The 27,622-nt window shown below is 47.4% G+C and overlaps 2 protein-coding genes across 4 annotated transcripts; one reads left to right on the top strand and one right to left on the bottom strand.

Moving 5' to 3' along the window:
• Nucleotides 1-1,132: 1,132 nt before the first annotated feature.
• ddx51 (DEAD (Asp-Glu-Ala-Asp) box polypeptide 51) lies at nt 1,133-9,675 on the bottom strand. The gene is made up of 16 exons (XM_023827039.2): nt 9,372-9,675; nt 8,838-9,166; nt 8,323-8,546; nt 8,089-8,239; nt 6,246-6,391; nt 6,086-6,157; nt 5,842-5,948; nt 4,875-4,983; nt 4,624-4,760; nt 3,694-3,880; nt 3,050-3,165; nt 2,740-2,856; nt 2,534-2,635; nt 2,176-2,239; nt 1,930-2,064; nt 1,133-1,248 (listed from the first exon to the last, which is right to left on the bottom strand). The coding sequence occupies exons 1-16, from the start codon at nt 9,392-9,394 to the stop codon at nt 1,219-1,221; spliced, it is 2,049 nt and encodes a 682-aa protein (XP_023682807.2). The 5' UTR covers nt 9,395-9,675; the 3' UTR covers nt 1,133-1,218.
• Nucleotides 9,676-9,880: 205 nt separating this feature from the next.
• On the top strand, nt 9,881-20,649 carry LOC111851791 (uncharacterized). Of its 3 annotated transcripts, none has more exons than XM_072705767.1 (21): nt 9,881-10,062; nt 11,441-11,535; nt 11,856-11,952; nt 12,198-12,330; nt 13,519-13,575; nt 13,684-13,851; nt 14,238-14,312; nt 14,505-14,573; nt 15,009-15,140; nt 15,228-15,405; nt 15,636-15,829; nt 16,040-16,126; nt 16,795-16,869; nt 17,076-17,147; nt 17,265-17,366; nt 17,915-18,085; nt 18,291-18,379; nt 19,131-19,204; nt 19,344-19,446; nt 19,934-20,187; nt 20,377-20,649. In XM_072705767.1, exons 1-21 carry the CDS (start codon nt 10,007-10,009, stop codon nt 20,457-20,459), a joined length of 2,364 nt encoding a protein of 787 aa, XP_072561868.1. In that variant the 5' UTR covers nt 9,881-10,006; the 3' UTR covers nt 20,460-20,649. The 3 variants fall into 3 exon arrangements, with proteins under 3 accessions (XP_072561868.1, XP_023682805.2, XP_023682804.2); XM_023827036.2 differs by having other exon boundaries at nt 9,882-10,062; nt 19,329-19,446; XM_023827037.2 differs by lacking the exon at nt 14,238-14,312 and having other exon boundaries at nt 19,329-19,446.
• Nucleotides 20,650-27,622: the final 6,973 nt, after the last annotated feature.

The following is a 27,622-nucleotide window of genomic DNA, read 5'->3' as shown; positions in this document are numbered from 1 at the left end:
TTCAGATACTCAAGTATGCGTTTCTACAACAGAAAGACTTCTTATACATTTCGATGTATGTGCATCGTAATGAGGTATATTGTAGGCTACTCTTTACGTAAAAGGGAGGCTTGTTTATATTATGGGTAAATTTTAGTTTTTAATCGAACAGCTTCATTTTATTAATATGACAGAATATCAGATTCCTAAGTGTACCCCTCTTCTGGATAAACAGTCATTGAAAATGTTGTGATTGTAAACTGTTTAACATAAAATATTATCAACAAATGAATCTTTCAAAAAATGAGCAGGATACAATAAAGACCAGAGACGCCAGCACCCTCTCTGGTCATTCTTACTCAAGCGAGCGTGCCAATGAACCCTCCACCAGAACCTTCACAGCTTGAAGCTCCACAACAAGCAGCTGTAGATTCTACACTGGAGGAGACACAGTGCATCACACTCACTGGAGGGGTATGGTCAGAGGTCAACTCAGTTCCCTAGAGTTTACAGATCCTTTTTACATTCAATTATTTGGCGGTTTCCTATGTCCAAAGTGGCATACATTTGAGAGAGCAGGATCTGCCAGTCCTGGAGCACTGGGGGGTTAAGGGCCTTCCTCAAGGGCCCAACAATGACATCATGTTGCCAGTTATGGGACTTGAACTTTCAGGTACAAGCAGAGTTTTTTTCAATTCTTACCCAAAATGTCACTTAGTTTAGTGAATTGCCATTGTAATGCAGAGTTGGATGATTGTAATGCAGTTTGTTACACTGTGTCTTCATATGCTCTATATCTTGGGAACGCTAAAATATTTACATTCATTTTCCAATATATAAAAATTACAAAGGATAACTTCCTGACTTTAAATCCTGTGCCACACTGCATCTATGCTTGGCTGCCTCCTACCTGCTTCATGTGCTGCCCTTTGATGCAAGCTGTCTAGTATTCCTGATCCACAAACTAACTTCCCACACAGGCAGGCCCTGGGTGCTGCTGATGCCATGTTCAGCTGGCTCTGGTTAATGCTGAGGTGTCTGTATTCTATGTGGTGCTTTCAGGTATTTTGGAACGAGCCTCTTGGGAGGCCTCAGAATAGCTAATATCAGCGATAGCAGGTGCACACTCCATTCTCAGGACATAAAATACATGTGGGTTTAAGTTTTTAATAAAAATATGAGGTAAGACAAAGGCAATATTTCTTGGGTTTTATCTGCAAATTATAAATATTCTTGGTCCTAAATTTGCTTCTTCTTGGCTCTTTCATCCTGTTTAAAGACAAGAGGCAAAGATTAACGTTATAAACAACATGCACCCAATAATCTAATATTAAAGAGCTGAAATCAGATTTGAAATCTCGCCAGAAGAAACATCTCATGTTCATTGATGCTAAGGGTTACCGACAATGCTCACAAAAATTCTTGGGACACTTGCTTAGTTCAGTAAAAAACCTATTTTCAATATAACAAAAAACATTACTTCATTCATTGGTTTACAAACATATATCATATTAGAAACAACCAGAAGTTTTAAAGTAAAACATTAATTTTAAGTACTAATAAACTGAAACCCAAATTATAGTTTCTAAAATAGTTAGAAAGTCAATTAACACGCAACATTGGAATCTTTAACACCTTTGCAATAACATAAAACACAAAACAGCAATAACTAGAACTACAATTAATAGCAAAGTGGCAAGAACAAAACTGAGTCAGGTAAAAAATGACATTTAATAAAAAGAAAATGTCTGTGTGGAAGATGTGTGCAGATATGTTATATATGGCTTGTCAATGAGCTTTTGTTATGAAACCAGTGCACATTGTTACTTTCTGTTCTAAGCAAGCGTCCCAAGACTTTCTGTGAGCAGTGTAAGTTAAAAAAAAAACCCATCTTCCTATAAATAATAAATATGCCACAATGCTCTCCGAGTCTCTCCTTGCAGATCTTACCTTGATGACCTTCTTCAGTTCTAGCAAGGTCCTCTCGTACTGCGACTCCATCGCCTTCAAGTTCTCGGGCTTGATTATCTGCTTCTGAATCCCCGGGCTCCCTGCATCGCTCAACATCTGCAGGAACCTCTTCTCCTGTACAGAACCAGAGCAAAGAATCATTCAGCTCCGCAGTGAGCTCTGAAGAACGGGAGCTTGTCCGCAGAGTACGTGAGCGGGCCCATGCCGTAGGGATTCAGGTCTCACCTGGATTCCCAGCAGGAATGTGAAGGCCAGTCCTGCTTTGCCTGCCCTGGCAGTCCTCCCCACCCTATGGCAGAAAAGATGATGTCATCATCAAGACCAGTGTTTCTCAACTCAGTCTTTCGGGACCGCTAGACAAACCAAGTTTTTGCACGTTTTAACAAAAATGTAGACTTATCTAGCAGGAAGCAGGGAAGGATCAAAAGCAAGGACTGTGTGGGTCCCTGAGAAACACTGATTAAGACTGATCTTACAGCATCCCTGCTTCTAAGAGCAGTCCTAAGGTAGAGGAACTGGGCTAGCACCCCCGAATCACCACTAGGGGGAGCACAGCATCCGGCCCAACGCCCACACAACCCACCTGTGAACGTAAGTCCTGATGAACTGTGGAGCGTCGTAATTAATCACATACTTCACGCCCACCAAGTCGATGCCCCGTGCTGCAGCGTCCGTGCTGATTAACCTTTGAACCAACAAAGTACTTCAGAACGTTCTTTTAATAAACATCTTAGATATGTTTTACATACTGCGCAGTGGACACACGCACATGTAGCAGTGCACACTTACAGCTGGATTTTGCCCTGTTCAAACCCCTTCAGGGCTCTCTTCCTCTCGCTGGGGCTCAGCTGTGAGGAGAACTCCGCTACCTGGACCCCCCCGAACAGCTGCACCAGCACACACAGCCTGTAGTGGAGAAACGGACAAGCAGCGGTGACTGACAATTGGTTCAAAAAGTCAACAGTGAGAGCAGGATGCTCGACAAAGAGCCCCGAAAGCTAACGGTCAATGAGCGGCGGGTCTCGACGGGTTCCGGAAATGACGGGGGACTCAACAAAGCTGTCCGAAGTGTAGGGTAGGTGCGTCCTCCCATGCTTACCTGTGGGCCGCCTCCCTGGAGTTGGTGAAGCACAGGACGGGGCTGAACTTGAGGTGCAGGATGAAGTGGAGGATGAGGAGCGGCTTTTTGCTCAGGGTACAGGGCACGTAGAATTCCTGGTGTGGGGGAGGGGGGTTAACTGTTAGCATTTAAATACCAAACAGGAGGACCTTGCAGTCAAACATCACACGTACACAAGTATATTGCAACACTGTTTCCCAACCCCTAGACAATCCACGTTTTGGAAGGGAGCAAAAATGTAATCTGTCTGGGGGTCCCCCAGTGATTAGGCTGGTAAACAGTGTATTAGAGGGTCACAGCGAGGCCACAGCCTGTTCTCACAAAGGCAGGGCGACAGGCAGGGCAATGCCAGTTCTCTCAAGCATTCTTGTACAGTGGACAGCAACTGGAGAAAAAACCCCAAGAAGAACATGCAAACTGCTCACCACAGGGGGGGAACTGAACCCCCAACCATGGAGGTCAGCAACTCACTGAACCACTACAGAGAAGAGCAACTATTAAACAAGAAAATTAAATTTAATTAAGTTTAACACTAAAGAGCAAATGTAGAATGAAATATAACCTAGACACGGCCCTGTCAGAGGCACAGAGCAGCCAGCAGGGGGCCCCGCACAGACACGCACCGTCAGGCCTGGAGGAAAGATAAACTTCTCCTCGGGCTGGGCGGAGTCATTATCAGAGGCCGGCCCCCTGTGGGCGGAGCTGAAGAGGCGTGGCCGGTACAGGCCCAGCTGCTGCAGCTTCTCCGGATTCTGGGTGAGCGTTGCGGAGAAGAGCAGCTTCTGCAGGGGCGTCTGGGGCTGTAACATGCTGCGGAGGGGCGACGCAGGGGGGGGCATCACAGCACATGGGAGGAGGAGAGAAATCCCACGCATTAAATTCCCCTGACTCCTACACACAAAGTGTTATACATCATAGTTACAGTTCATTTTTGTCACATATTCTGTATAATACCGGCACCTAAATTGGAAAATGGTAGCAGGCAGCAACTGGCGTATTCATGCTAATGAATTCACTTGCTGAATATTTTATTGCAGTGTTTACTGGGGTAGAAAGTTCCCCCATCCAGGGGCAGAGTAATCAAGCTGGTGATACTGCACCACTGCAGCTTCTGAAGATCCATCTGAGCTGGAGTCCTGGTTCCGTCCCGTGGAAGGCTGACATCGTGGATGTGACCTATGAACTGTAATGTTCTGGGTGCAGCCTTCAATCTGACAACCTACACAGGCTGGCGTGGAGACCTGACTCACCGACGGACTTTGGCTTTGCCCTTGACCACAGTTTGCATCTTGCTTTTAGCAAGCAAGCCCACTCTTTCTGTTCCTATAATGTTGGGCGGGCGGACCTTGGACCCCCTAGGGTCTCCGTACTTGCCAGACATTTTTTTGTCTTCCTTTTTCTCGGTTTTTGAATTTTTTGTGTAAATGATACAGGAATGTATCACAACACACCCATGCAAAGTGCCTTGGGTGACTCTGTTGTGAAAGGCGCTATATAAAAATAAAATTTGAACTGAATTTCATACCCTTGTTCACCTTGCACTGCACTCTCACCTTAATGCCGTGATCGGTCCGGGTTCTTTCCTCCCAAAGACCGAGGAACCATCCGACCTGCTGTACACGGCCTTCGTCACCTGACTCAGCCAGGACTGGTGCATGCTGTCGATCATCCGGTCTGCCTCGTCGATCACCTACGGCGGCACATAAGGGACGACCTTAGACCTCACGTCCAAGGGCAGGGAAGGAGGAACGTGACATCAACCTCTGCGGGGCTCTTAGAGACAATGGTGCTCAACTGCACTCACAAGGAAGCGAAGGTGTTGCAGACTGAAGCCTGAGGTCATGTTGATGTGGTCGACCAGTCGTCCAGGGGTTGCCACAACGATGTCCGCCAAGCTCCGATACCTGGAACCACTGTGGTAAAGAGACCAGACAGAGATGTACTGCAATGTTTCTCTCTGATGTTTCCAATACTATACAGTACTGTGCAAAGTAAAAAAAAAAAGTGTGTATTAATACCCAAAATAATTGGAGTATGGTGCAGGGCAACGTTATGGAGGGGGAATGAATAGATACAATATACAGTTGGACAGCAAAAGGTTTTAATGAAAAATAAATGGATCCAGTAAATGAGATGGGAAGTCCCCCCTTCACCCCCTTAAATCTTCGGGGGTGATCTGCTAAGGGGCTCCTTAGCCCACTTAACCTTACGTTAACCCTTATTCCCTCCCCCCAGCTACATCCCCACATGGTATCCAATCCATGGATCCAATCCAATCCAATTAAGTGATCAGTGGTCATTGTCGACACACCACAGCACACAGTGCACAACAATGAAATGTGTCCTCTGCATTTAACTCATATGTGACATCGTGACATAGCAGGGGGCAGCTAATTCAGCGCCTGGGGAGCAGTGCTTGGGGACGGTACCTTGCTCAGGGTACCTCAGCAGTGCATTGCTGGTCGGGGATTCAAACCTACAATCTTTCAGTTACAAGTGTGCTTCCCTAACCATCGAGCCACTACTGTCCTTCTAAATATTGAGCTGGTGGTGAAATTTTACGAATAATACATGGATTGGCTGAGGGGCCACTGAGAAGAGGTCTGGGAACCAAAGCTTTGTTCTAAACATCCAGCAAGATATGAATCCTTGTTTATATTTTATGGTAGTACCGTTAATCTGCCTAAGCTCTACCATATATCCAGTACATGTCCATCACTGTTGGGGCCTCCTGCCAGTCACGTCCTAGGAACGCACTTCTCGCGACTTACCTTTGTTCCAGGAGGGAAGCCTGTTCTGCAGCTAGAGACTTCTGGCCGATGAGCATGACCACTTTCAGGCTGGTGCCTTCCACGTAGGAGTGGAACACCTTACCGACCTGCCCAGAAGCAAGAACGAGTGTCATCCAAGAGAAAACCTAGCCGGAAAACGACGGCCACACGGTGCCCCCGTGAATTTAATGTGGGGCATCTGAGGGGGCTGTGAGGTCCCCAGCCCTGGAGAGATGCTCAGCACCTGCTGTGCCAGCTCCTTGGTGGGCAGCACCACCAGCACCCGCACTTCACACAGCACCCGCTTCAGGAGAGCCTGAGGAGATGGGGCACAGGGTCAAAGGTCAATATATGTGCGACCTCCAGCCTCTGCACTGAGAACAACCCGGGGCATTCAACTCTACCTGGACAACTGGGACCACGAAGGCCAGCGTCTTCCCGCTCCCGGTTGGGGCAGACACACAGATGTCTCTTGGCCTGTACCCACCCCGGCCCACCAGCAGGCCGTTGCTGACGCCCTCGAGGACGGCGGGGATCACCTCTGTTTGCACTGTGGACATTGAGAAAGAAACAGACTAAGGTTTCCCCACCTCTGTGTTTTACCCACAATGCCAAGTACTCACGTCAAGGGACCGCTCTTTGATTACTCTCAAAATAGCAACTGATTTTTCACATGGATCAGAAAACGATAGCATTTCAAACGTAGAACTCAGCATTTTGGTGTGCACTTGGCTGTCTTGTTTTGTTTGTTAATTCAGTGTGTTGTGGAAACAATGTCATTTTCACTAGAGAAGAGATCATGAACATCAGAGAAATGTTGCCAGTGGATTTGCTTTCTATATTTCTCACTTCATCTGTGCTCTTGCCCTTGGGCGTGCAGTGAAACACAAGCGAAGAGGAAGCCACGCCGGCATGCTGGCCCGTCTCCGAAGGCGCGGTTTACGAACACTGCTACCGGGAATATTCCTCTCCAACGTGCGTTCAATGAGTAATAAAATGGACAGATCACAACTAATGATGAAGAAAAACAGAGACTTCCCCATGTCCTGAATATTGCGCTTTACGCAATCATGGCTATGTGGTACCATACTGGACTCGGCACTGCAGCTGCCTGGCTTCCAACTCAGGACTGGAACATTTTCAGGACTGCGAATGATAGCCTGGATGAGTACAGTGATGCTGTGACGTCTTACACCAGCTTTTGTGAAGTCTGCTGTATTTCCAACAGACACCAGAGTGAGCTATAATAATGACAAACCCTGGTTCACAGCTAAAGTCAAACGGTTACGTTTGGAGAAGGAAAAGGCTTTTAGGGGCAGGGACCGGGATGTGTACAAGGATGCGTGCAAGGCGGTGAAGGACACCAAACAGGACACTTCCAACCACTCTAAATGACCCCCCTCCCTCTACCACCATTCTTTCTGAATGGGACGTTAACAAGATGCTTTAGCCCAATTCAATGACTCTGTCTCCCCTGCCACACTGAAGCATTGTGCTGAACAACACTCTCCGGTGCTCACAGATCTCTCCAACACCTCCCTGGAGACTTGCCATGTGCCAGACTGCTTCAAAACCTCCACCATCGTTCCCATACCCAAAAAGCCCAGCATCATAGGACTTAACAACTTCAGACCCGTCGCCATGACCTAAGTAGTAATGCAGTCGTTGGAGTGTCTTGTACTGTTTCATATCAGATCCATCACCGACTCTCTCTTGGACACAATGCAGTTTGTCTACAGAGACAATAGGTCCGCAGACGACTCTGTCAACATGGCTCTTCAGTTCGTCCTCCAACACTTAGATTCTCCTGGATTCTACGCCAGAATCCGTTTTGCGGACTTCAGTTCTGCATTAATACGATCGTTCCACCTCTACCCCTGGTCAAGCTCCCCTAGCAGGGTTTGCCAAACTCCACCTGCAGATGGTTCACCAACTTCCTGTCCAACAGGAAGCAGAAAGTTAAGCTGGGGAAGGACATCTCTGACCACCAGACCATAAGCACCGGTTCCCCTCAAGGCTGCGTCCTGTCACCCCTGCTGTTCTCTCTGCACACTAACAGCTACACCTCCAGCCATGTCAAGCTACTGAAGTTTGCGGATGACACCAGCCTCACTGGACTCACCTCTAGTGGGGATGAATCCATCTACAGGAGGAATATTCACCATCTACTGACCTAGTGCAGCCACAATAATCTGGAGCTCAAGACAGTCAAGATGGCAATGGCCTTCAGACATGTTGTTTTCTCACCTGGGAAAAAATGCTGTATCCCATTGCTGTCTAGCTTCTTCAGCAGATGGGGGCATATTCCTTGCACCTCACTGATTGGGACCAGGTTCTGGCTGATGTCTCTTTGGACCATATCTGGCTTAGCAAGCCACTGGGGCAGAACCATTTGAACCTGGATGTGGATGATAAACAGAGCTAAGCTCTTCAGAACCGGACAGTGATTAAAGCTTTACCTGAATGGAGATGCATGGATACCTTCTGTACTGGTTTGCTCTCAAATCCGCCCAAGATGGTAAAACCTGAATCAGACATCTTCTGGTCTGAACTGCTGAGCTGCTCAGGATGTTCTTCTGTCCCTTTGATGCCGTCTTCATCATCTTTCTCCTCCTCTTCCTCATCCACTAACTCCTCTGTGGTCTCAGGTGTGCTAGCTTTCTGTTTTTGTTTCTTCTTCACCAAACTCTCCTTTATCTTCTCCTCTGTAACATCGACAGTGTGTCTAAACGCCTTGCAAATTTGTGAATAGATATGCATACTTCTGGAAATTCTCTACAATACTGGAAAACATGCATCACTACAGTGATCTTTTATTACTGTTACTATTATTAATCAAAATGTACATCCACAGTTATTCCGATTTGCACATCCAAATCTATCAAGTATCAGACGGAGTTATAATAAGAGCAAAACCTATACTGATAACCTTCAGCTTAGCCTATATTTTTAACCATTACACTAGCAGCTACTGCGTCACGTAAGGTCATACTCACCTGGTTTTTCTTTCTTCTTCTTCTTCTTCTTGCTTGGCAGGCTGTCCTCTACTTTGGTGGTCTCTACACTCAAACGTTCATCCCCAAGTGACTGGTCTGCCTTTCTCTTCCTCTTCTTTTTTGGTTCTCTTTCATTAGTTGCTGCTTCCTCATCTCGGTGTCTTTTTGGTCTTGTTCCTGGTGGGTCACCAGTAGTTTCCAATTCTTCCTGTTTAGCTGAAGCCTGTAGTTGCTGTCTTACTCTGGCCTGCTCCTGAAGTTTTGTCAGCAGGGCTTTAGATCGAGACTCACTTGTAGATTGAATATTGTCATCTTCATCTCCCAGATACCTGAAAACCAACCAGAACATTGTACTAACTGTAAATGAACAGACATACATACGATTTTTTGTATAACGCAATTACTCTGTACATTATCAAAGACAGCTGGTAAACTATTGCAGATATAAAAAGATTTTTTCCCACATGACAACCCATTGAACCGTAAATGATTACACAACACTATATCCCCAAAAAGAAAACTTTGCATACATACCTATTTATCAGGAAAAGTGACATCGTCCAAAATTTTCTAGTGGAATTAAATCAAATACCCGGTTGACAAGAGATAGTGTTTTCAGAAAACAGAGAACCCAGACGCATATTAAAACCTCTTGAAATATTTCTGACTTTCAATTATTTTACATTAAAATGTGACGTGCCGTTTGGATTTTGTACACGTTTAGTAAAAGCGTCCATAACTGACTACAGGACCTAATTAGACATACAAGCCAGGTACTATAAACACGCTGAATTCCATGTGTTGAAAACTGGCACCGAGTGATGACGTAAAGGCGTCTCGCGTTTATGACACTGACAGTGAAGAAAAGAAAACGCAATCGTATAAGAAAACTTTTTATAATTATTGGAAAAAGTGCATATATATCTCCAACATCATGTAAATGTTTACAATCTTATTTTGATAAAAGCTGTATTATATTCCTACACAATTTACTAATGTGTGGCGTTCCTCTTTACTTGGTACAGCCCACTCAGTGACGCTATCCAATGAACGTAAAGTACCAAAATTTAAACACTGAGCAGAAGTTATGTTAGCCTGCTAGTTCATTAGCAAACAGTCTTTGCACTGTATACGAAATAAATTGCTACTGGTGAATTACATCGCCGAATATGACAGATGAATCAACATTTCGGTTTGATCTTCATGTTGGAACATCGGTACAGAGGTGAGATTGTCCTTTCTCTTAAAAACCAACACGGCTGGTTATCTGACTACATAGCTAGGTTATCGATCTTAGAGTTAGAATACGAGTATGGTATATAGTGAATAATGTAGAAATACTCAACATGGTGATCAATTTTGCGGAAACTGGAGCGGGAAAGTAGCTGTTTTGTAATATGTTGGAGTATTGAGGGGTGTCGCTGATGCAGTCGAGGCGCTGTGCCAGTCGGTTGTAAAGAGAGAAGCTACAATCGTACCCAGATACGCTAAGTCTTAAGGGTAATAATACCCGACAATGTTCAGAAGACAGCGAATAGCACATATATCATAGGGTCGTTTGGTGCAGCCTCGTTGCACACGAGGCTGAAGTTGGCTCCTTTTTCTCAGCTCCTTATTCGGAACAACACCCTCTTCACCTTAGGGCGCTTTTCCACCGCACAAAGTACGGTACTTAAGGTACTTTTGCTTTTCTATTGATTTCCGGTCGAGTACCAGTACCGAAAGTGCCAAACCAGCTTTGGTACTTAGGTACTTCAGGGTTGGACTTGCAAACGTATTTGCTGTCGATTGGTTATGCAATACACCAGTGGAAAACCGACACAAAAGAAGTACCATACTTATGGTACTTTATGGAAGTACCTAAAGTACGGTACCTGGTGCGGTGGAAAAGCGCCCTTAAATGCTGCGCAGCCCAATTCAATGACGCGATTGCGCCTGTAGGGGGGCTCATTTAGCGAGGCTTACCTTCAGAACTTCATTAGGCTTTCGATTCGTATTAATTGAACACAATTCTACTGACTTGTTACCACTTTGAGGAATGTACATATCTTTGCAGTTTCAGTAATAGATTGTGTGTATTTTAACAGAAAATGAGACAAACGCAAACGTCTTTCCACTCCCAATCAGGCCCGGAAATATGCCCAGCATTTAAGGTAGACTGGAAAATCCGAATAACGAGCTGCAAATAAGAAGCTAACTTCAGACTTGTTTGGTGCACTGGGTCATTTTCAAGTCCAGTGCCGACAAATGAAATTTCCCAATTTATTGAGATTTACGGTGTGTACAATTGTTCTTGTACCCTGTAGTGAAAAGCATAATTCAATTAGTCCTAATCCAGAAAGACTGATATTTTATGAATGATGCTCATTATCTGTTTTACAGCTCATATTTCTACCTTAATTACAGTAACCAGCACATAATATTCCTCTTGAACTGGTCTGCCAACCTGTTATGCCTGCACATATTCTGTTTCTGTTACGGTGATTAGGAATATCCACTGTAAAGAACCTAATTTTCTGTGACCTTTGTGTAGACATCATAGTTGTTACTGTAAGAATATGAGTGAATGCCATTTTCCAGCTTTTACTTTATGTATCATGCAGGGAAGATGTTGCTGAAGGTGGCTCTTTGCGCATGAAAAACGCGCAAAGTGTCGATCATGTGGACGATGGCTATAACACCAAGAACTTTAGTATGGGTGAGTTGTCAGCTGCTGCTGAATCAGCTTTGAGAGAGAGATTCCATTTGTTATTAATGTTGGTGTTTTGGTGCTTGTACGTAATTCGATTCTGAAGATGACGATTGGGTGGACTTTAAAATCCTTGGAGGGTAACTTCGCTTGTACCTTTTGAATGTACCTCAGTACAATTGACCTAGTAAAACAGCATTATGTTCTGTAATTCTGACAAGCAAGTATGTTAGCTTGAAATGGCTGTTTTAATAGAATCGAACCTTTGTGATATTTTATTTATATTCCTGTTTTGGGTTGCAAGTCAGTGGTGGTTTTTGTCCAAACAGAGGGTGAGAGCACTGGATGCCACAGTGACATCCTGGACGAGGTCTTGGGTGACACGTTGATCAGCACCGATGGGACTCTGGATGGCCTCCTCCTCAGGTGAGCCTGCCTCTCCCTCGCCTGCCTCTCCCTCGCCTGCCTCTCCCTCGCCTGCCTCTCCCTCGCCTGCCTCTCCCTCGCCTGCCTCTCCCTCGCCTGCCTCTCCCTCGCCTGCCTCTCCCTCGCCTGCCTCTCCCTCGCCTGCCTCTCCCTCGCCTGCCTCTCCCTCGCCTGCCTCTCCCTCGCCTGCCTCACTGCAGCCATGTTTCAGTTTCCTCGAGCTGCTGTTTGTTTCGCCGCCGCAGCCATGAGTCATTGACAGGGGAGGCTGGGCTGGGCCTGCAGCTGCATGTGGAGACCCCTGGGAAGAGGGAGGCTGAGCCAGAGAAGAGGCTGGAGGCCAAAGGACAGACTGCAGACCAGGAGCTCCAGGAAGAGGTAGTCTGACTACAGAATGCCAACCCGAGATGTGGGTTTGATTAGTGCGTTTAACAACCCGAAGAGCTGATCTCTGGTTGTAGTGATCCTGAGGGGAGAATTCCCGAAAAATTTAATATGGGTGTCATGGGGGAGGAATATAGAACATTTGCTGCTACAATACATCCCTTGTCCCATATTAGAATTAAGAAATGAGAGGCAGTGTGTGGCTCAGTGGGTTAGCCTTTGTGTTTGTGATGATAAAGTTGCTGGTTTGAGTCCCATCCTTGGCATTAGAACATAAGATATTTACAAACAAGAGGAGGCCATTTGGGGAGAACTGAACTAAAAGCTCAGAGTTGTTAAAATCCTATCTAGCTCTGATTTAAAGGAACCCAGGGTTTTAGCTTGCGCTACACTAGCAGGAAGACTATTCCATACTATAACTACACGCTGTGTAAAGTGCTTCCTCAAATTCATTTTAAAATGTTATGCTATTTTCCACTTATGGCCACAAGTTCTAGTATTTTAAAGTAATATTGAAGTAGCCATTTGGCTGAACAGCATCCAGACCTGTTAGAATCTTATATACCTGGATCATGTCCCCCATTAGTCTCCTTTGCTCAAGGCTAAACAGATTCAGCTCAGCTGACCTCTCCTCATAAGACATTTCTCTAAGACCAGGAATCATTCTTGTAGCCCTACATTGAACCCTTTCCAAGGCAGCAATGTCCTTTTTAAGGTATGGTGACCAAACCTGCACATAATATTCTAGGTGGGGTCTTACCGAGGAATTGTAAAACCGTAGCATCACCTCCCTTGACTTAAACTCCACACACCTAGAGATGTAACCCAACATCCTATTGACCGTTTTTATTGCTTCCCCACGCTGGCGAGAGTGGGACATGGAATCATCAACACACACAGTGAGGTCTTACTCATAATAGTCACATCTCCGTTGGGCCCTTCAGTGAGGCCCTTAACCCCCCCCCCCCCCAGAATGTTCCTGGGGTGCTGGGTATATGGCCTGACCCTGCAAATTGTATTCATTCCAGTGTACCTGTACTCATTCTTGTGCGAACAGTAAATGAAGTATATTGTTTGATATCATCGTATATCATACAAATATTTAATTGACAGCTGAGCATGTATGTTTGGCTATTACTTTGTATAGAATGCACTATTTATGAAATATTTTGAAACTCGTAGTGCAAGAGGGATCTGAAGGAGACCATTCAGCTTTGTGAAGTTCTGATGTCTGAGAAGGTTGGTGGTCCTCTTCGTGCCGCGCGTTCCGCATGTTGATCATGGGTCCCCTTCGGCGGCTCCTAACCCCCCTCCCTCGTTATTGCCTCGGGTCACGCCCTCTAACAGGCGGCGGTGGTTGCTGAGTGCGACTTCATCTCCAGGGAGCTCCGTGCGCTGCAGGAGGAGAATCAGACCCTGAAGCAGGAGAAGGAGTACTTCCTGAAGGATATCGAGGAGAGGCGGGAGATGGAGGAGTTCAGGGCCCTGGAGCAGGAGAGCACCAGGCAGTGTGAGGTACTCTACACTTACTAACTGCCCACTGGGGGGGGGTGGGAGCTGTGTAGCCATTAGTGTATGAAAGCTTCAGTTCACTGCTTTCCCTGTTGACCAAATGTTTCAACTCTGAAATGATCATCTTTGCGGCTGTTTTCTGATGTGACTATTGGAGGGAGAGAAGTAGCTTCGCCGGAAAAAATAGTTCCTAGCGTGTGCAGGAATCCCGTCACGTCTGTCGAAACCTGACTCCTAGGTAGACTCCCATGTCGGTGACGTGTACGTATATTTCATATATCCTCCGTTAAGGATTATCGGAGTGGCTGCTAGTTGATTTGGCCGCAGTGTTGAGGTTTATGGGTGACTTGTCAAGTCAATGGAATGTTCGCTGTTTGTTCGGCCTTCAGAAAGAGCTGGTCGAAGAAATCTCCTCTCTGAAGAAGGTCGCGGATGCATCGGGGGCACATATCCAGAACCTGGAGGCGAGTCTACAGACTCCTGTTTGTGTTTGGGAAACAAACAAGGCTTTCAGATGTGTAGCTTGTGTCTGTTTGTTTCGTGTTGTTTGTCAGGTCATTCCTCCACCCCAGTAAATGTGCTTTGTTTAATCCGCCTGGGATGTTGTCCGTGACGGTCGCCTCACTGATGGTTGTTTCCTTTCTTGTTTTCTTCAGATGGATCTGGCAGCCATGGTAGCAGAGCTGAAGAGGAAGGAGGACTGTATAACAGAGCTGCAGGCCCTTGTCAGTCTTCTTTTTTTGTGATCTTGGTGGGATCCTCTCTGTGGGCTTTATTTGTTCTTGCCATGTTTATTTAGGTTTCCTTCAGGTAGGTTTTCTGCCACAGTCCTAACGCTTGTGTTTGGGTCCACTGGCATATCTAAAGTTGGTCATGGTGTGAGATACTGTGTGGGTGCCCTGCTCTGCATGCAATGCCAGTCCAGCATGTCCCCTGCCTCATGCCATGTCCTTCCTGGCACGGGCTTCTGGTTTCCCACAATCCTTTGCTTGATAAGCAATGTGGAACGTGGACCAATGGATGAATATTATGGTTTTATCAGTTGTGTAACTTGAGCTCTGATGGTGCATGAGGTGCTTCTTAAGGTGGCTGTGGTCGTCCCTCTCCGGAGTCGCCCGCTGTTCCGCCTGTGCGCTGACTGCTTCCTCTCCGCTCCACAGCGCCATAAGGACTCGGCCCAGGAGATCAGACAGCTGAAGCGCTCCCTGCAGGACGCGGAGACGCTGAGCCGCGACACCCGGAAGGAGTGGGCCATGCTGCGCTCGGAGACACAGGCTCTGCGGGAGAGTGAGGTGTGTGGCAGGGCGGGGGGGGGGGCCTTGGCATGTTCGGTGGCGTGCGTGTGGGTTTAATGTCTCGCTCTCTGCGCATCCTACCAGTCTGCGATGGCCGAAGCCCACGGGAAGATGGAGGAGGAGCTGCGGAGTCTTCATGGGCGGCTGGAGGCGGAGAGGAAGCGCTTTAAGGAGATGGAGGCCGATCTGCTGAAGGAGCTACAGCGGACCTTTCAGGAGAATGACAGGCTGACGGCTGTGCAGGCTGCGACGTGTCCCAAAGGTGGGTACGACAGCAGCAGGGTGTGCCTGACTGGCCCTCAGGAGGGGCTTGGGGGGTAGCAGCAGATATTATTATTTATTATTATTATTATTATTATTATTATAATAATAATAATAATAATAATAATAATAATAATAAACTGCTTTAGAGTTTTTTTTGTAAATATCTACTGCTTCACTGCTGGTGTCTCTTCAGTCATGTCTCTAAGTAGCTGAAATTTTTCCCCTCAGACGTTGAAGTTGGCTTGAGGTCTGCGTTGGAGCTGTCCCAGGAGAGGGAGAAGGCCCTGCAGGCCAGAGTAGCCGAACTGGAGTTGTCCCAGGAGAGGGAGAAGGCCCTCCAGGCTAGAGTAGCCGAACTGGAGCTATCCCAGGAGAGGGAGAAGGCCCTGCAGGCCAGAGTAGCCGAACTGGAGCTGTCCCAGGTAAGGGAGAGAGCCCTCCAGGCCAGATTAATAGAACTGGGGAAACCCAGAGCTATAGTCTCTGAACCTCATTTGTTCTTGCTTGCTTGTTGTTTAAGTTCTGTTTGGAGATTAGGGCTGCTCTGGTGCTTCTGCTCTGTTCATTCAGCATTGTTATTCAGACACGCCATCTATGTTACGGCCCTTAAAATATCTCTTGGGTTTTCTTAGGTTGAGCAGATGAGCTGGAAGAACAAACTGGGTGGCCACAATGTCCCATCAAGGAGGAGTGAAGAGCTTGATGAAGAAAATGAGCAGGTGAAGTATTTGTACAGAAGTAAGTTAAATAAGTAGAGGTTAGTGTTGGTGCTGGAGGGCCTAAGGAAGGGGGAGACAGCTCATGAGGGGTCTGCAGGAACACGGGGTCCTGGGTAAACATGAAAAGGCTTTCAAAGGTGCTCTGGGTGGCCTGTTGCTGCCTAATTTGCTCTTGAAGAAACTAATAACATGACCAGTGAGAAGCAGGTTAAGCCAGTCGGTGACTGGACCCTGAAAACAGCGGGTTTCAGTCGGTCCAGTCTGTCTTGTATCTGTTCTTCCCACCAGATCGCAAGTAATTTTTATTTTACCGTTGTGTTTGTAACTTTTTTTCAAGATGGCGGTTGTACTGCATTTAGAGTCAGGCTATTTGCATAACCAATCGACAAAGCATTGCAATCCTACCACAACGTACCAAAATACCGAAAAAGTCCCCCAGTAGGTTTGGCACTTTAGGTACCGGTACTCGGCTGGAAGTCAACAGAAAAGGGGAAAGTAGGGAAGGAAACCGCACCAAAAGTGTGGCACCCAGTGCAGTGGGAAAGCACCCAAAGTTCCCTGATTCTGAGTTCTAAATTTTTGTCTGCTGTATTAGAGCAGATTGGAGGGGGGGGGGTTGGCCACAGTCTGGGCTTTTTCTAAAGGGTCTGCTGGGTGTGTGTCTCCAGGTCACGCAAGCGCAGCGAGTGCTGGACCAGCAGGGACCAGTTTGGAAAAAGAAGCAGGATGAACTTCAGGGACGAGTGAGTTGGATGTCCTTCATGGTGGGATTAGGGATTTGGGGATTAGGGAAATCCCAGAGGATCTTTATTTATACACAAGGATATTGCAGTAAAGCAGTTCAGTTTGGGTGTCTGAAATGGTGGGGGGGGTGTTGATCAACCATTTAAGTTCAATTCCTTACATCACTGTGCCACCTAGAGGCTGATTGTGTCACCTGCACCCTTAGACACAGCAGGTGGCTGAGGAGCTGGAGGAGGTGAGGAAGAAGAGAGAAGACCTGAGGGACGCCGTGCAGTGGGTGTGTGGCATCGCAAGCAGGCCGTACATGGGAATCGTGTAGCTCACCCTCTGTGCCAGGAACCACACAGACACCCCTGGAGTTTCATGGTGGTTCATTTAACCTTCCTTCCCTTAGTTGGATCACAGTGGCGAGGAAGAGGAGCTGAGGAAGAGTGATGCTGACGGGTCACTCTGGCGGCAGTTGTGTGGGCAGGAGGCATCGCAGTGGCAGCCTCAGGTATTACTGCTGTTTAGTTTGCCTGTGGACCGTCTCCGCTCGTGCATCCCTGTTCTTTCCAGAATCCTCTCGGAATTTTCAGCCGCTCGGGGCTGTGGGGCTGATCTCCCTTGGCTTTGGTGTTGCTTTTCACTCATTTCTATCTTATTTACGGAGGTGGGGGTGGGGGGGGGGGCAGGGCTGAGTGTTGATCTTCCAAAGCCTGCAGCCCAGGTGGAGCTGTGTATGTGGAAGGCCTTTGGATCTCCCCCCCCCCCCAGGTTCTGTTGGAGATTTGTCCTTGTTTGTTAAATGATGGACTCTTTCTCAACCTGGTCCTCGGAACCATCCCCCCTCCCCCCCCAGACAGTTCACATCTTTGCCCGGGAGCTTGGAGGGAGCAAATATGTGGACACAATGTCAGGCAGTTTGGCAGGAGCAAAACTGCAGACCGGCTGGGGGGGGGGGGGGGGGCTCAGAGATGCTGCTTTAATGAGCCAGTCAGTCTCCACAGGGAGCAGTCCTGCGTCTCCATATGAGGGTTAACCCCTCTCCCCTCCTTCGAGCAGGAGACGAGGATAACAGGGCTAGAGGAGGCCCTGGCCAAAGCGGAACACAGCGTCTCCATCCACAAGGAGGCCACGCAGCTCCTGCAGACAGAGCTGCAGGACGTTTACGCCCAACTGAGCGAGCGGGACGACGCCATACAGACCCTGCGGCACAGACTCAAGGAATATCAGGTATGCCTGTTTCTGATTGGGGGACTGATCCCTTTCCAGGTAGGTCATGTGGTATAGGAAGAGGCTTTAGATTGGGTAGTTGTTAGTTCAGGTTTTGTATGTGGGATATTAAATGGCTAATTATGGCAGGCCAACGAACTCAGAGAGAAACCCTGCTTCTGTACACCTGTATTCGGGGTATTTAGGCATTTTTGGTTTTCCTTAGTTTAACAGCAGGATGGAGCTACAGAGAAAGGACACGGAATTCAGGGACGACCCGAAGGGGGTGGTGCTGTCTGCCCGGAACCGAGAGGAGTAAGTGCTCTGTTCCTTTTTTGATACCGATATGTTTTGAATCAGTTTCAACAACTAGAATACATAAGTGCTGTAATGTTTAATTTGAGCGAGTCATTACTTCCGCAACCCACAGCGATACTCCAAAATCGCGTATGTTCATGACCCTTGTATAAAAGTGCACTTTGCATGTACACCTATTCCCAGCCTGTCGTATACTTTAAATCAGGGTTATTCAACTCACGGTCCTCGAGGTCCGAGCACTGCTGGTTTTCCAGCCTTCCTTTACCTGTCAGTCAGGTGTGAAGCCTCTGACCAATCAGAATCAGTAATAATTAAACAACTACCTGGGGGAACTGAAAACACGGCCTGGATTTGGAATTGCATTGTAGATACATTCAGTATATTTGTTTATCCAAAAATTGTGCATTCACAGTACAGTATGGTACTTTTAACACAAACTTCTAACACATGGCGAATGCTATAGTACAGCTCACACATGGCCAGTTCAGCTCTGCCATCAACCAGTGCTAGACAAATGAGTTAGGATGCTGGCCAGTGGATGTATGAACAGACGGTGTGCTGACACGCTCCGCGCTCAATCCACGCTTGTGCATTTTGCTCACCATTTTGAAGTTCTGATCTATCAAAGCCATGTAAGATGTGGGCTGACTATCTCAGCTGGGTCAAGGGCACAGTAGCTGTGGGCTGCCCTGATAGCTTCCAGGTCAGGAATCTGTCCTAAATGGCTCTTATGTTGTGCCTCCCCAAGTGTGGAACCTATAGAAGAGCCTTTACAGAAAGTCAAGGGGACCTGCAGAACACCAGTGCATTGTGACCAATCAGGTAAGGCATCAGCTAAAACACCAATGGGGGAGAAGCCTTCTCCTGTCCCAGCCAATGGCAATAAAGCCTGATCTATTGCATTCTGTGTACTTTGTTCCCACATTTATCCTCTCATCCCATGTAGTTGTGATTGATTCAGGAATGTCATGCAACATGTTGGATGCCATAAGGGGCTGCACTTTCCAGAGCCCTCTAATGGGTAAAGAGGCCATGAGACAGTTGAAGAATGCTCATCCTGAGAGGTAAATTCAGCTTCTGGGTCATCTACCTACCTACCAGGATGTTGTATATTATAGGCCATTGCTTGAATTACATGTAAGTGCTTGTAGACAGCTGTAGCCTCAGGTCTGGTGAGAGAGAAGCACTGCAGTGATGCAGATGTGGCACAGGGTGGTACTGAATTGGTCTGTTTAAATTCCTGAAAAGTTAAATGTCGCTGATCATTTTGATCGCCTCCTTTTCGGGAAGATGTAAGAGTTTTGTGTCTGTTCTGATCATTTCTGAAGCTTATGACTATTCAGCTACAGAAAGGGACGAAAAACAGAGCCAGCCTCTAGAACCTATTCACTCCCCACCTGCATTATTACAAAAATACCACCTGTCTAAATGTACTTTTATCTGAACGGACGTGTCTTCTGTGACCAGAGATATTCTTGAAGCTGAAATTACCATTGAGTGGGGATCTAGCTTGTCATTAATGTCTGTATCTGTGGTGGTGGGGGGGGACAGTAAAGTGACCAGTCATCAGGAGGCTGTGAAGTGGAGGCGCAGAGCCACGCAACTGAAGGAGAACCGGAGAGATACGCACCCCCAGCAGCTGCAGTCGCCCCACACTCCCACAAGGGGGCGCCGGCTGGTCACATCTTCAGATGGCCGGCTCTTCGATTCTCCAAAGAGCAAGTTCTTCGACACCCATTCCGATGGGGTGCACCTCGGTTGCCCTCGGCAGTTCTTCGACAACTCCACCCTGGGGGCAATTTCCGGTATGGGGGGGGAGGGGGGGCATACCCATCGATGTGTTTAATGCCACTTTACAAAGCCTGGAAAAGAGGCATCTGGATGTAAATTAACTGCTGCAATGCATTATGGGAGCTGCTGCAGCTTTGGCGGGGGGAATGTGAAGTGACCTCTTAATCCCGAAATGCTCATAAATGTGTCCCTGTTTCCTTCAGATGTCAGTCCTTCACTGGAGCACTGGAGTGGTACAATACAGCCTCCGTCACCCAGGCAGGACGACAACTGCAAGGCGCAGTGAGGCCTCTCTGGCCCTTCCTGCTCACTTGTGCTGCTTTTTTTTTTTTTTTGTTTGTTTTTGTTTTTTTTTTTTTTTTTTTTAATAGTTACGTGTTGTTTTTTGATATCACGGGAATAGTATGCTGTGTGCAGGAGTCTGAAGTAAATGTAGATATTCATGCAGACATTCCATTAAATTGATTCCACCCACAGTTTGGTCTGTCTGCTTTATCCTGCCAGTTGCAGTACTTAATACGGCCAGCAGAGGGGACTCTTGTTCCACCGACAGCCCTGTGTGCCTCTTGAATTTGTCGCTGTGTCCCTCTATATGTTCTCTGGACCACTGGGGGCAGGGGGTGTTGCTGAAAGTGTCAGGTACTGCACTGATTTGAGGACTGATTATGCTTTTTTATTCTGCTTAAGTCGATCCTTAGGTTCCTCGGGCAGCCTATTTGTGTGGTAATGGCTTTATTCCAGGGAATTCATATGGTTTTGTGTGTTAAAACTCAAAACATACAGCACCAGTCAGAAGTTTGGATACGCCGAGCAGCCTACAAGGGACAGTGACCTGGCCACCTGACCTAAACGCAGAAGACATGGTTTTGGAGGAGTTTGACCAGATAGTGAGGATGAAGCGGCTGATGAGTGATCAGCGTACGTCGGACCTCCTTCGGGACAGATGGAAAAGCATCTCAGGAGGCCACCTCATGGAACTGGTGTGGAGCAGAAAGTAGGATCAGCCAGTCCATGGAGCAATTGGGGTTTAGGGCCTTGCTGAACCGCCCCATGGTGGCATCACTCTGCTGACCCAGGGATTTGAACCTGCAACCCCGTCCCAGTGCTTAAACCCTAATACAGCTCTGGGAAAAACTGAGACCACAGCAAGATTTTCAGTTTCACTCATTTCTCAATTTATGGGTGTGCATCTGCATAATTAATTAATGTTTTGCTAATTCCAGTCTGGCTCTTCCCTACTTCTTACTGATGAATGAATGTCTTCTCCCTTGCTTCATGGGACTTCAGTCCCTGTTCTATGCGCCTGTTTTGAATTGTCCTAGCAGTGCACTTAACGTTTCGCATTCTTTTTGAAGGTCACTTGATGTCACCCTCCAATTCATGAGAAACTGTTGCATAAGCCAACGGTCACCTCTGGCATTAGAAAGTTGCTTCTGCCCTCTACCTGGCTGGTTTCTGGTCATTGCCAGTGTCTCCTGCTTAGAAACTTCTAGCCTGCCTCAGTGTGGCCTTGTGCCAGCAGAACCAGGATTAAATCAGGATTTTAAAATGCAGATTTTTTTTTTACCTGAGCTGTATGTTATTTTAAAGTTTTGATAATTCTGCATAATTATACTAAAATGTAGAAAATAGTTCAAATAAGCAATTCTATGGGGGGAAGTGGTGGTAGAAATTGCAGAGGTTATGGGAGGAGTAGGGATTAGATTTGGGGGGTGAGGGGACGGGGCTCTCTGGGGATTGCATTGTTCCAACAGCATTTAGTTGGTAAAGGTTTGTTAGTGTCACAGAACTGAATGTGATGAGCAGAGTGTGCATGTTTCTGTGCCTGCTCGTGTAAATCGCCGAGCTCGTGCTTGTGTCCTATTTGGATTCACGCTTATTGGAAATGCCGGCACGATATATTCTCCTTTCATAGCAGCCCATCTCTGTTTCCTGCGAGATGGTAATCGATGCTTGGCCGCCTGTCCTCTTCTGCATCGGTTCTGCCTCTAGGGACCTGCACGGGGGGGGGGGGGAGAGATCACGCCAGCTGCTCTGCGGTGAGATGAGATGGTGGGTGGGGTCTGCAGAATTGGGACCGCCCCGAACATCACACCACCTACCCTGTGTGGCTCTGGACGCATCTATCTGGCGCTTTAAGTGGCCTTACACACTCGTACGTTGTAAGTGCTCAGGAGGACAATCCCATCGCTTTGTCCTGATGTGACTCTGCTGTGCTGGGAGCCATCTTCCCTGTAACCTATCACAGTGCTGCTCTGCATCAGGCAGCAATGTCCTCCTCACAGTCCCCTGGTCCGCATCAGTGAGCACCGGGCTTTCGGCCAACGTGAACCTGCTGCCCTGTTCCGCTCCGCTGGCTTGCTTTGCCTTCCCTGGGGTGCGGGCTGAAACGACAGGGGGAGGGTTTTGACCTGTCAGGTCACTCGCTAGTCTCCTCTGCAGGTTGTAGGCGTGATGTGCTGCTGTTGTCATTTTAGGCTGTTTCCAAGAGTCAGGACCCTTTGCCTTCTGTGATGCCCAAGTAAGGAACTGGACACACCCACGGCTGATTCAGCCAATCAGCTGTTCATGCACGCAAGTACTCCTCCAATCACGGTTTTGACTTGAACAGAAAAAAATAAGATTAGGCAACTTAGTGACAAGGGGGCCTCAGCTGTCTGACCCAATCAGCAGAGTGCCACTCAAATATTTGTTTGCCACCCCCTCCTCCTTGCCCCAATCCCCATCCCCACTGCACAGCGATCCTCTAGGGAGCCCTTGAGTTACAGTTTAAACCTCCGCACTTTGCATCTGGAGAAAATGCCATTTGCAGCACTCGCGAGTTGCTTAGGTTCTGGGGCGTATACAGCGGCAGGACCGCGGGGGCACTGTCCCTAGCTGAAAGCTGATTGGCCCATTCCTCTGTCACTCATCAATTTTAAACATATCATTGGCTAATGAAATGGTTGGGCCCTCTGTATGAATTATGCCTCCCCAGCTTAAAAAAAATCCCCTGTTCAGGTTAAAATCTTCTTTTTCTTTGGGTGGATTGGGAAGGAACTACAAAATACAATGCTAAATTTATGCGCACCTGCAATTACCGCATATAAAACAAAAGTAATAAGCCCAGCATGAAGGTTGCACTCATCATAAAACATGCTATCTGGGTCTTTTTCTAATGGCAGTCATGAAACAGACCTGAAAGCCAAACCCCACTGTTAGCTTGGGCCCTGGAGCGGCTCCCATTACTGTCACCCATACATCTCCAGCTGCCATTTCTCCTGTAAAGCAAATATGTATTTTCTTGCAAATTCCTGCTGGTGTCAGCTGAGTCCCTGGGATTAATCAGGCAAATTGAGGCCGAGGGGGGAGTCAAACCCAGGCCTCAGTGAAGAAGCACTGAGCAGCTGAGCCAATGAGCCATTTATGCAGCAATGCCACCTGGGTTTGCCCCAATCGGCAATCCTGCTTTAGGGGTTTAAAGGAGGATGGAAACTGCTGTCTGCCAGAGACCAGGCTGAGGGAGGTCCGTCAACGGGTCCGTATCCACAGACATCCTGCCCGGGAGTGAGAATGGGGGGGGGGGGAGGGGGGGAAACGACGCTAATGGGACCGTGGGCAAGGAGCCAAATGGGAATGAGAAGCGTGTCTAGGTTCTACCCGAAGATGGAGGGGTCTACAAGGAAAAGCAGGAGACGAATGGTTATGTGGGGGAGCCGAGTCATTAGGAAGAGGAGGACAGGAAAACGGGGCGTCCTCCGGGCGAGTGGGGAGTGATTGTGTGTGCGTGTGTTCGTCCGCGTGTGTGTTCGTCCGCGTGTGTCCACGCTGGTCCTGATATGTTTTAAATGGGCAGCACCCTCAGGACTGTAGATCCCTCCCCCCCTTGCTACTTTTATGTATCATGCTTTTCTTCAGGGCTTCATGTATTTTATAACCTTCTTTATTAGATATGCTATATATAGGGAGTGATGCTGCACAAAGCGAGCTTGTTCTTGCTGATGCAGTTTTCTGTTTGTCCTTCACAGCTGTCGCTGTACTTGCATGCCCTCCCTCAAAAAGATCAGTGGTATTAGGATATGTGCAGGGGAAGGGGGCACGAGAATGAAAATTGATGGTTATTAGGTGCAGCCCCCTCCCCCCTGCTTTTGGAAAGTGGGCCATTCCTCCCGTCCCCCTGGGCCCACTGCCAAACTGTCAGAATGCTGCCCGAGATTAATGCCCACATTAATTACTGTAATCACGGTGCCGTGCTGTGCTGGGAGGTGACGTCTGCGAGGCCGAAAGCGGCGGAACTGGAGTTTGGATCAGAACCGAGAAGGCTGCACTGCAATCCAGCTGCTGTGACCCACTTTGCCGATAACTGAATGAATCCACAGGTTATTAACTGGGAGGCGGCCTTATGGCAGCAGGCCGAAGGTGTGGCAGATCCTTCTGGAATATACTTTATGCTGCCATTAACCCCCCCCCCCTTCACAGCTTATATCTGTCTATTATTTAGACACATTGAAAATATTGGTATCAGAACTTAGACCTAAAATCCTATAATATAATAATAATTGAATATGGTATGAAACACACCATTATAAGTACGGTTTTTGGTTTGGATTTGAAACTTTGCTTTGTGGCGCTTCAATGCAAAATGTAACGAATGTCCGATTTACCATGAGTACCATTTACTGTGGAAATGCTTTTGCAAACTACGCAGTGGGGGGGTTACCGCAGCATTGTTAACCAGTGCCTTATCTGATTCCTTTTGTCCACCCTGACTTGAAATAATACCCTGCTGCACAGCTATATATTCTGAGACTCAATAAAAGTCATACTGAAGGTTACATGGGATTTGAACCAACATCCAGCTCGTAATTAATCACAGTACTAATGGTGTATTGGATTGGCATTACTTATAGGGCAGTGTTTCTCCTCAGGGACCCTCAGATTGTCCACACTTTTGCTCCTTCTCAGCTCCCAGTAAATGTTAACTGGGGGTCTCCAAGGACCAGACTGGGAAACTCTGCTATAGGGCATGGTTCACTTGAACATCATCAGTTCACCACAGTTAACATCCACCCCCAGTAATGCTGGGTAGGCATTTTCATACCAGAGGTGTCACCACATGTATGATTTTATCTGGACGGGGTTGGCTTGGTGACCACATGGTCTCCTGGGAGTTTCAGTGGAACATGTGTGCAGAAACACTGTAGGTTGCACGTCCTACTGTTCAGATGCAGATTTAATGAACATCTTTAAAGATGGAGATGAGTCAGGACCTTGTTTTAGCATGGATATCTGAGCACACACCCCTGCTGGCGCACCAGTTACACCTCTGGGAGAAATCCTGCTTTTCCCAGACGTCTGCCAAGTGACACGCCAGCCTGCTGGACCGCCGTATCCTGTCAGGTGATCTGCGGTTTATGGGTTTCCAGGCCGGTAGCTCCCGCTGTCATCGGTGACAGTTTAAGGGCTGATCCGTGCAACCTTGGCCGGTGACGTGCAGCACAGCACAGCACAACACAGTGCAGCACAGCGGAGCACTTGGGCCTTTGTGCAGAAAAAGTTGCTCTCTGTGCCCAGTACTGGGCGACACACTCCGTTTGCTCACAAAGTGAATTATGTCTTTGTCAGACCGCTCATTAATCTGATGACCACGCCGTTCTGACTGAGACTCATTGAGAGTCAGGTCACGCCGCTCATCACTGCGGATAGTGAGCCTGTTTCAGTGCATGGCAGCCTGTGTCATCATGCTACAGAGGGGATCCAGTCTCCTCAATGAGTGTTATGTCTTTATGTTTTTGTGTAGCAATCTCTTCAAGGGGAGACCCCCCCCCCAATGCTAAGCCAAAGAGGACTAATAACATGCCTGCTATAGAAATATTAACAATAGAGGACACAAGTCAACGAAAAATACATTTTAGGGGAATCATGTATCTCTACAATGAATGAATGAAAAATGTCCAACAGGGATCCTTCAGTGACCCGAGTTCAATAGTCCTGTAGATTTATAAATGGCTTCTGTCTAAAGATATCGAATACAACATGCCTCAAAAGCTGTGAAACTTACCAAATAAAGAGCATGTGGGTTAGGAGAGAAGACCTCCATGACCACTAGAGGGAGCCATAGATGAGGTTTGGTGTGGTTGCAAAGGTTCAATAAGGCCACTGTGGGGTTATGCCAAAACGAAGATGTATGTTGGGTGATGGGCGGCTTTAAGTTCTTCTCTGAGAAAGTATATGCCCTGATTGAAAGAGGAATAGAGAAGGAGACAGTGAAGGAGAGGCAGAGAGAGCGAGAAAGAGAGAGGGAGAGATCTGGTATGGGAAAGCCGAAAGGGAGTTTATTCTTCTGAAAGCAACGACATCACCAGAATCTCCTTCATCACGATTCCACTCTGCCGCAGACAGCAACACAGCTGCAACTGCTATTTAAATCGTGCGGGTACCTCCAACTGTCTGGTTATAACGATGTTAATGTAATGGTGTCACGGTCCCTTGGTGGTGGGTGGGGGGGGGCAGACAGATCTGAGTGCGATGCTTGTAGCCTCTGTAACCTGAATAGAGAGACGGGGAGAGAAAGAGGGAGGGAATAAGGTTTGGCTTCAAGGTCAGACAGCTTCGTACTCGCCAGTGTGACGTGGTAACAGCAGATTTCAGAATCAGACTTTATCACACTTTACTAACAAAGTATGTGAGGAATTTCCCACCCTTAGACGAATAGAATAGAATACATGTACAACAAAACCCTGTGTTCTTCCCACCAAGGCTATAAAAGATGAATGAAATGAAGTAGAGGTAAATAAGCAATGGTGAATCCAAGTGAAGTAGTGCTTCACATATTCTTTTAGGAGTAATAAGCAGTGTAAAAAATTGCAGCAGCTATATGGATAAGTATTAGCAGCACTATAGACTGTTTATATTTTTCTGTTGCTCCATTCCTGCAGACAGAACACTCACAGAACACTCCTTCATGCACGACAGAGCTTAACTGCGCTGAGATCTACTCTTGCACAGGTCTGCAACGTAGTGCAAGGTGTGGTATCTGTTAGTTATGAATGTAAGGAATTTTAGGATCAGTGCAGGAGTAGGATTGCGTGAATAAAGCACCCTGTTAACCTGGTTGAGTGGGGGGGGGGGGCAATAAAGCACCCATCTTCTGGCTGCGGGACCAAATCCAGAAAACAAGGGCAAACACAGCCTCAGGCGCCTTTGAAGAATGTGAGCGGCGATCGACTGTGGCTCTGAAGCCAAGCCACAGCCCAGCAAATGCGGAGAGCCAGACAGCGCCGGCATGGAGGGCTTCGTCGTGCTCGCAGTGACCACCTCCGGCCAGAGGTGGCAGTGCTGAGTCACTATCGGCAGCCGGCTGCGGCAGTGGCCTGCTCCCTATCTCAGTCTCCGCAGTGCAGAATTCCAGCTCTGGCAAAGACCGTCATGCCCATCCTTCTGGAAATGCAGCGCTGTGTTTTTTTGGCA

The sequence above is a fragment of the Paramormyrops kingsleyae genome, chromosome 2 (assembly GCF_048594095.1).
Source record: "Paramormyrops kingsleyae isolate MSU_618 chromosome 2, PKINGS_0.4, whole genome shotgun sequence".
NCBI classification, from domain to species: Eukaryota; Metazoa; Chordata; class Actinopteri; order Osteoglossiformes; family Mormyridae; genus Paramormyrops; species Paramormyrops kingsleyae.
The sequence above is the reverse complement of the archived record's forward strand: the minus strand, read 5'-3'. Positions and strand labels throughout refer to the sequence as shown.